General features: G+C 44.2%; 1 protein-coding gene across 7 annotated transcripts in view; it reads left to right on the plus strand.

Annotated features, from left to right (window-relative positions):
* The window catches only part of AXDND1 (axonemal dynein light chain domain containing 1), a 74,374-nt gene that overhangs the window by 45,157 nt on the left and 19,737 nt on the right, over window positions 1–9,480 (plus strand). For all 7 annotated transcript variants that reach the window (XR_004646884.1, XR_004646885.1, XR_004646886.1 and 4 more), the window contains exons 15-17: window positions 5,765–5,840; window positions 6,093–6,327; window positions 8,263–8,476. Coding sequence is in view for 4 of the 7 variants with exons in the window: in XM_034779693.1 (XP_034635584.1) it covers window positions 5,765–5,840; window positions 6,093–6,327; window positions 8,263–8,476 (525 nt within the window). In the remaining 3 variants the exon portion in view is untranslated. The remainder of the gene's footprint in view (window positions 1–5,764; window positions 5,841–6,092; window positions 6,328–8,262; window positions 8,477–9,480) is intronic.

Here is a 9,480-nt window from a genome sequence, read left to right on the forward strand (position 1 = left end):
TCTGGGCTCCTCTGACAGCCCTAGCATCTGGCTGTTCAAACTGTGCAGCCAAGTGCTCTGCCTCAGTGCTCCACACCTGAGCAAACATGTCACCCTTAGAGTCACACAGATTATCCATAGTGCAGCATGCGGCTATGACCATGGGCAGTGGCGAGCCAGGTTCTGAGTGTAGGGGGAGCAAACATAAAAAAGGCGCCTCCCCCTTGGCTCCTCCTCTGGTCACGCCCCCCCTTGGCTCCTCCCGTTCCCCCCCCAGATTAATCCCAGGGCCCGACTCAGGACTCCGGTGGGCTTCCCAGTGGTGCGGATATCCCAGTCCCCCTGCGGTCCCGGGAGAGTCTCTCCTGCCCAGCCCGCTCTGCAGGTGTCCCCGCCGGGGTGCGCCGCCCGGCCCCACCCGCGGGGTCCGTCTGTCCCCCCCCCCTCCGCCCCAGGCTCCTGCACCATGCCAGAGCCTGTCCCTGGCTGATCCCAGCCCCACGCTGCGGGCGGATCCCGGGTCCAGCTCATGAGACGCTGGCTGAGCCTCGCTCCACGGGCTGGGCCCTGACCCTCCCGTCGCTGTCCGGGGTAAACATCAGCCCACTCCTGGCGCTCGGTGTGATCCACGCGGGGCTCGCCAGCCAAGCGGCCTTAAAGGCGCAGGGGCTGTTTCGCCTCTCCCCGCCCACCGCGATGGGATGCGGGGTCGCGAGCCACTGCCGGGAGATGCTGTTGCTGCCGCATTAGCAAGGGGCAGGGAGCGCTTGGCCGCCCAGCCCTGAGCCGCCGCAGGTAGGAGGTGGCTGCAGCGATGTTGGGGCCGCGCTGAATGTGGGGTGCGATGGCCAAGGAGCCGGCCCCCTCGCTCCTCCGGCCGCGCCCGCCCCCCCTCCATGGCTCCTCCGGCCATGCTGGTGGCAGGCGCCGCCTTTGGAAAATGTGCTGAGGGGAAGCGGCTGCTTCCCCTGCACCCCGCTAGCTACGCTACAGACCATGGGAATATTATCCTCGGTAAGGTCTAGCCTGCCATTGAGACACCTCCAGCGAGCTTTCAAACGGCCAAAGGCACATTCGACTATCATGTGGCACCTGTTCAGCCTGTTGTTAAAACACTCCTTGCTGCTGTCCAGGTGCCCTGTATAAGGCTGCATGAGCCAGGGCTATAAGGTGTAAGCCGGGTCTCCCAGGATTACTATGGGCATTTCCACATCCCCCACTGTGAACTTGTGGTCTGGAAAGGAAGTCCCTGCCTGCAGCTTTCTGTACAGGCCACTGTTTCTGAAGATGCATGCATCATGCACCTTTCCAGACCAGCCTGCATTGATGTCCATGAAATGCCCCTGGTGATCCACAAGCGCCTGCAACACCATGGAGAAGTATCCCTTCCTATTGATATATTCAGAGGCAAGGTGGTCTGGCACTAAAATTGAAATGTGTGTGCCATCAATCGCCCCGCCACAGTTAGGGAACCCATCTCTGCAAAACCATCCACTATTTCATGCACATTTCCCAGAGTCACGGTCCTATACAGCAGGATGTGATTTATTGTCCTGCACACTTGGAGTAATACAGCCCCAACAGTGGACTTTCCTACTCCAAATTGATTTGCAACCAGTAGCAGTCTGGATTCGCCAGCTTCCACACAGCGATCGCAACACGCTTCTCTACCGAAAGGGCAGCTCTCAGTCTGGTGTCCTTGTGCCGCAGTTCGAGGGACAGCTCAGCACATAGCTCCATGAAGGTTGCTTTACGCAGCCTAAAGTTCTGTACCCACTGGTAGTCATCCCACATCTACATGACAATGCGATCCCACTAATCAGTGCTTGTTTCCCTAGCCCAAAAGTGATGGTCTACCGTATGCAGCTGCTCTGTGAATGCACAAAGCACAGATAAGTTGCTGCTGTCCATATCACACTCGGAGGCCTGTGATTCATCCTCTGCTAACTTTGCAAGTAACTCTGAGAGTAACTGTGCTGCCATGCGCGATGTCCTCACGACAGCTAACAGCACATAGGAGAGAAGTGCGGGATCCATCCTCTCTCACTGCAGATGCTGGTGCACAGTATAAAAGAATGACAGTTGGAAAAAGGGTGCGAAAGGAAGCCAGAAACCTTTGAAAGGGTGGGACAGAAAGCGGTGCATGACAGTACATTTTGCACATCCCAGGATGAGCCGTGCTCCGTTTCCACATTCCCGCAACACTTAGCGATGGATGGTGTCGCCAGGCACTGTGGGATACATACTCACAGTCCATTGCTCTCGCTGTTGACAAAGATGCCCCGAATGTGGACACGATCTGTCAACAGTGGAAGCAAATGTAGACACGCTTTGGCAACTTTGCTTTTGTCGATTTTTCCTTGTCGAAATTGTTTCATCGAAAAAACTTGCCAGTGTAGACAAGCTCCAAAACAAGTCTTCTTCAGTGGCAACGTTAGGTACAATACAGTCTTTCTTAAGGGGGAAAGTAGAGAGAAAAAAATATAAAACAACTAAACACTTTTAATACAATGTCCTCAAATAATAACTGTGGCTTGTTTTTTCAACAGATCCTAGGTATCGAATCCTGAAATCCATTTCTGTCTATGAATCCAGATTGTAGAAAACTTCCTACCACAGTAAACCTCCGAGTTATGAACACCTCAGAAATAGAGGTTGTTTGTAATTCTGAAATGTCTGTAACTCTAAACAAAACATAGATTCATAGATTCATGGATTCTAGGACTGGAAGGGACCTCGAGAGGTCATCGAGTCCAGTCCCCTGCCCGCATGGCAGGACCAAATACTGTCTAGACCATCCCTGATAGACACTTATCTAACCTACTCTTAAATATCTCCAGAGATGGAGATTCCACACCTCCCTAAGCAATTTATTCCAGTGTTTAACCACCCTGACAGTTAGGAACTTTTTCCTAATGTCCAACCTAGACCTCCTTTGCTGCAGTTTAAACCCATTGCTTCTTGTTCTATCCTTAGAGGCTAAGGTGAACAAGTTTTCTCCCTCCTCCTTATGACACCCTTTTAAATACCTGAAAACTGCTATCATGTCCCCTCTCAGTCTTCTCTTTTCCAAACTAAACAAACCCAATTCTTTCAGCCTTCCTTCATAGGTCATGTTCTCAAGACCTTTAATCATTCTTGTTGCTCTTCTCTGGACCCTCTCCAATTTCTCCATATCTTTCTTGAAATGCGGTGCCCAGAACTGGACACAATACTCCAGCTGAGGCCTAACCAGAGCAGAGTAGAGCGGAAGAATGACTTCTCGTGTCTTGCTCACAACACACCTGTTAATACATCCCAGAATCATGTTTGCTTTTTTTGCAACAGCATCACACTGTTGACTCATATTTAGCTTGTGGTCCACTATAACCCCTAGATCCCTTTCTACCGTACTCCTTCCTAGACAGTCTCTTCCCATTCTGTATGTGTGAAACTGATTTTTTCTTCCTAAGTGGAGCACTTTGCATTTGTCTTTGTTAAACTTCATCCTGTTTAACTCAGACCATTTCTCCAATTTGTCCAGATCATTTTGAATTATGACCCTGTCCTCCAAAGCAGTTGCAATCCCTCTCAGTTTGGTATCATCCGCAAACTTAATAAGCGTACTTTCTATGCCAATATCTAAGTCGTTGATGAAGATATTGAACAGAGCCGGTCCCAAAACAGACCCCTGCGGTACCCCACTTGTTATGCCTTTCCAGCAGGATTGGGAACCATTAATAACAACTCTCTGAGTACGGTTATCCAGCCAGTTATGCACCCACCTTATAGTAGCCCCATCTAAATTGTATTTGCCTAGTTTATCGATAAGAATATCATGCGAGACCGTATCAAATGCCTTACTAAAGTCTAGGTATACATCCATAGCTTCACCCTTATCCACAAGGCTCGTTATCCTATCAAAGAAAGCTATCAGATTGGTTTGACATGATTTGTTCTTCACAAATCCATGCTGGCTGTTCCCTATCACCTTACCATCTTCCAAGTGTTTGCAGATGATTTTCTTAATTACTTGCTCCATTATCTTCCCTGGCACAGAAGTTAAACTAACTGGTCTGTAGTTTCCTGGGTTGTTTTTATTTCCCTTTTTATAGATGGGCACTATATTTGCCCTTTTCCAGTCTTCTGGAATCTCTCCCGTCTCCCATGATTTTCCAAAGATAATAGCTAGAGGCTCAGATACCTCCTCTATTAGCTCCTTGAGTATTCTAGGATGCATTTCATCAGGCCCTGGTGACTTGCAGGCATTTAACTTTTCTAAGTGATTTTTAACTTGTTCTTTTTTTATTTTATCTGCTAAACATACCCCCTTCCCATTAGCATTCACTATGTTAGGCATTCCTTCAGACTTCTCGGTGAAGACCGAAACAAAGAAGTCATTAAGCATCTCTGCCATTTCCAAGTTTCCTGTTACTGTTTCTCCCTCTTCACTGAGCAGTGGGCCTACCCTGTCTTTGGTCTTCCTCTTGCTTCTAATGTATTGATAAAAGTCTTCTTGTTTCCCTTTATTCCTGTAGCTAGTTTGAGCTCATTTTGTGCCTTTGCCTTTCTAATCTTGCCCCTGCATTCCTGTGTTGTTTGCCTATATTCATCCTTTGTAATCTGTCCTAGTTTCTATTTTTTATATGACTCCTTTTTATTTTTTAGATCATGCAAGATCTCGTGGTTAAGCCAAGGTGGTCTTTTGCCACTTTTTCTATCTTTCCTAACCAGCGGAATAGCTTGCTTTTGGGCCCTTAATAGTGTCCCTTTGAAAAACTGCCAACTCTCCTCAGTTGTTTTTCCCCTCAGTCTTAGTTGTTCTTTCAAATGTTTAAACATTGATTTAATACAGCTTTGAAACTTTACTGTGCAAAATAAAAATGCTGCTTTTCCTTTTTTTTAGTAGTTTATGTTTAACACAGTACTGTACTGTATTTCCTTTTTTTTTTTTTGTCTCTGCTGCTGCTTGATTGCGAACTTCTGCTTCCAAAGGAGGTCTGTGGTTGACTGATCAGTTTGTAACTCTGGTGTTCGTAACTCTGAGGTTCTACTGTGTTTATCCAGTAGCCTCCCACACCTCGGGTGGAAAACCTGACCTCATTGAAGGCACTGGGAGTTTTTCCATTGACTTCAAATGGACCAAGGATTCCACCCTCTGACTTTATAACCAGAGTTTTCTTTCTGAAAGCTTACTCTCTCACTGGTCTGACAGTGCTCTTGTTTGTTGTTTAAGTTTGATAATTTTTATACTTAAATGCAAATAAGTGAAATACCAAAATTTATTTTAATAGAACACTAAGATTACAAAATGAGACACTAAAAGTCAGAAGATGCAAAATGTAATGTTCTCATAGTAACATTAACTTGGTTATCATCCTCATTCTACTTACTTGTTGAGCTACACATTTAAAAAGTAAAATAGGAATAAAAATATTATTTTAAGAAGATTTTTTCCAGGATGATTACAGTATTAGTGAAGAACAGCATTTTGTCAGTTTCATTCACAGCCTTACTGAGGACTAAACATCCAGTATTTGTTTGCCTTCCATTCCTTCTGTGTTTGAAGCAATCTTTTTTCCTACAAGGGACTCCAAACACTTTTGTGATTCTAGGGGAGGGAGTGTAAGTCAGTGGTGGGGAGGAAGCCCTAAAGACCCTTCCCTTAGCAAAAAGGCCTCTGTTTCAAGTACAGGATATAGCATGTAGCAGCACGTGCACACATTATAAGTTTACTTTAGCTCATTCAGGAGTAATGTTTCTCTTGTATCTCATCCCTTCTCAATTTCCCTCCTTGTCCCTCTAGCGGGAAAGCAAGCTTCTCTAATACGAAGGGAGAGATATTGGAGGAAATCCTACAGGACTTCAAGAACTTGGAAAATGTAAGACTTTCTGACAAGCATATTCCCCTAGCCTACAAACTAAGCTGCTAACAAATAATTAATATTTAGCTCTACAAATGCTAAGAAGGATAGAAATAAAGCAAGGCTCCAAGTTTGTTATATAGTGGCTTAGTTTGCACTTTTTCATCTTGGGCCAAAAGGGTATCCATCAACTTTCTGTTGCACATGTGGGGATGACCCAGGCAGCTGAGAGCTTTTTCTGGGATGACATGTTCATTACTTTCTTTTCAGATGTTGAATGAGGACCTGGAGCAATATGGAGGGGAAGTTCTACTAATGAAGAAGGAGACCCTCAAGACTGCTGCCAACCTGCAGAAACGCTGGACAGAGCTGGGACAAACAGTGCTTAGTCGTCACAAGGACATTAATGGGGTGTTGCCTCCAGAGCTCAGGGCCATGGAAGAAATAAATGAACGTGCAAATGAGCTCTGCCAGCAGTACAGCGTAAGAATAAATGGGGAGAATGGTAAGAAATTACCCATCTTGTCATTCAATTTTTCCTTCAGTGTGTCAATGAACAAGTGATTAAAAGAGAACTAGCTGATATAATTTATTTGGACTTTAAAAAGCCTTTGACAAAGTCCCTCACAAAAGGCTACTAAAGAAAGTAAGGTCTTGTTTGCACAGGATGTTACTTTGTGGGAAGCCAGAGTGTGAATCTACAGTGCATTAGCCTGCCATGCTAAAGTCACCAAGCTGACCCTAGTCAGCGCTCTGCAAGTTCTGCAATGTGGTTTTTTGACATACTGCAGTTTGAAATGGGAGTACATCAGAATGCACTGCGAAACTTCTAGTGCATGGTAGTAGTGTCCGTATGGGATATTACTGTATGGCAAGTTAGTGCACTGTAAATTCACACCCTGGCTTGCGCAAACAAATGTCCGGTGTAGACAAGCTCTTAATAATCATAGAAACTGGTAAGAGACATAGGGGAAAAAAGTGGGGCTAAATGGTCAATTTTCAGTATGAAAAAAAGTTAACAATGGGTTGCTACAGGATTCTATACTAGCTCCAGTATTGTGTAAGATATTTATTAATGATCTGAAGAAAGAGGTGAGCAGTGTGCTGGCAAAATCAGCAGATGACACAAAATAATTTAAATCAGTGAAATCTAAAGGGCGTCCTAACGTAATGAGGGGCTTGGGTAGCACCGTGGCAGAGGAAATCCAGTGTTGACAAATGTAAGGTAATACACATTGGAAAAAGTCATTTGAGAACTATTGCTGGGTTCTAAACTAATGTAACCACTCGGGAAAGAGACCAGAGGTATCAATGTGAACAGCTGAATAAAACCAGTGTTCAGTGTGCAGCAGTGGTAGAAACAAACAAAATGTTAAGTAGTTATAAGGAACAGGCTAGTGATATTGAAAACATAATGCCGTAACATAAAGAAATAGCATTCAATCAGCTGAATACTGTGCTAAGCTCTGATCACCCTCTCCACAAAACTGTGTATCGGAATAGAAGGGGGTCAGTATTGGGTGACAATGAGTAGAGGCCTGGAGAGACTTCTGTGTGAGGAGAGATTGATACGACCAGACCATTTAGTTTAGATAAGAGGGGACCTTACAGAGATATACAAAATAAAGGTAAGTCTGGTTCTCCTGTTTACCCTTTCTTCTAATAAAAAACAAGGGGACAATCAGTGAACGTGAAAGGCAACAAATTTGAAAAAGGAAATCCTTTTTTCCCCATAATGCACAATCTGTGGAACTCTTTGCCGCAAGACATCACCGAAGCCAGCACCTTTAGTAGGATTCAAAGAGAGCTTAAACACTTTATGTGGATAATGACAATGTGTATAGTTACATGCAGCTCAGCAGACAGAGAATACACATTTGCATATGCAAAATGGGTAAATGAGCAGGTAATCACACCTTTGCACAGGCAGTTTCCCATTTTACACACACCTTTATAATTTGCACATACACATGCACATTTACCAGGCAGAAGTTGGGTGCTTGTGTTGAAAGTTTTGCGCTTTTATGTATGAGGCATTCTTGGCAAGTAAATAAATAAAACCATACTGTGAAAGGCTCTATGCATAGGAATGACAGATCCTTTTTGGTCTGTCTTGATCCAGTGCTTTTGAATGAATACAAGGCTGCTGATTCTTGTGATATTGGCCGTTGCTTAGAGCTAGGAATCTGAAATTGATTGAGCTATGTAGGAAATTTATGGTCCGAACCATAGCTCCTTGAAATAAATAGAAAGATACCCATTGACTTAGTGGGTTTTGAATTAGGTCCTTACTAAACAATTAATCTTTAATTCAAGCCTGCTAAGTTCATGCATAGTGTAGTCATTTCTCTTATCATTGAATTTTGAACTGCTGGATTCTGAAGCTCACTTTTCACTGACTGAAGGAATACAGATAAAGTTTCCTCTTTTCCCCCCACAGGGGTAACCAGGATTTTGACAGGTTTAGTGAGCAGTATGGAAGATTGGACGTTCAAGATGCTAACCAACAAGCGAGGATCTGGCATGCATGACTCTGATTGGCTGAAATTGTTTCGAGTGATTCCTGATTGGCTGACCCAGGTGGCTGCACTGATGACAATTATAGGTTCCGGACAGTCTCATGAGGATCAGAGAAATAGAAAACCTCATGCCTCGTAAGATAGGTCCTTGCCAGTATTGTTCATTCTTCTCTGGGGCTATCCTGATACAATTTGCTCTTCTCACATGCTTGGGTAAATGTTCTTGTGTGGTGGACACTGTCTGGAACAGGAGATTGGTAATGGGCTACAGAGCCTTTCACCTCTAGGCCACTGGCTGAAATTTGGTTCAGATGGGCAATGATTAAAAGTCATTCCCATCTGATGGCTGTTTGGTAATACCTGTGAAATGAGTTGTGCAGAGTTCCTAGTACACGTGTCCCCATCACAGCTGACACTTCCTTGGCAACCTTGGAGTTAGAAGCCAAGGACCAAATGGACCTCAAAGCCTGACCTCTCCTCTCCCCCCTGGAAGTGGTCCCTCCAGGTGAGGGATGAAGCACATTGATAGGGCAGTGTGAAGAATCTTGCTGCTCATGCTTTACCTGTTAGATGGTAAAAAAGGAATTTAGGCTTCAGATTGGTCAGTTTGACACCAGTGATAATTCTAGCATGTGATGAAGCTTCGATTTGTACGAAGTTCATACACAAATCATGCTTTTTCTCTAGTATTGGTATTAATTCAGACAGACCACTAAAACATCATGTATAGCAAATAGTGGCACTCTCTGATTTCTTTACCTTCTGGGCACTCTGCAAAAGCCATTTTTTCTCTCTTCTTAGACTGATGAGAAGGGGTTGGCTGAGGGCTGGTTATATTTATGAAGAGTCCTTTTGTGTAATTTTGTGCATGTTAATGGATAGCGATATTTTATTATTTTATCAATTTGAAGAAAAGAAGTAAAATATTTTATTCATTTACAATTGGATTTCTGAGGTGAACTTCATCTATGGTGTAACTCTATTGACTGAAAAAGTTACATAAGGAATGAATTAGCTGCAGAATATGTATACATTATATAACAGGCTATTTACAACTGAGAAACTCACCAACAGCTATGGCATTTACAAAAATCCCCAAATCTTTTATACAATATGTAGTAGACTAACCATAGACAATT

This window comes from Trachemys scripta, chromosome 8, assembly GCF_013100865.1.
Source record: "Trachemys scripta elegans isolate TJP31775 chromosome 8, CAS_Tse_1.0, whole genome shotgun sequence".
Lineage (NCBI taxonomy): Eukaryota > Metazoa > Chordata > Testudines > Emydidae > Trachemys > Trachemys scripta.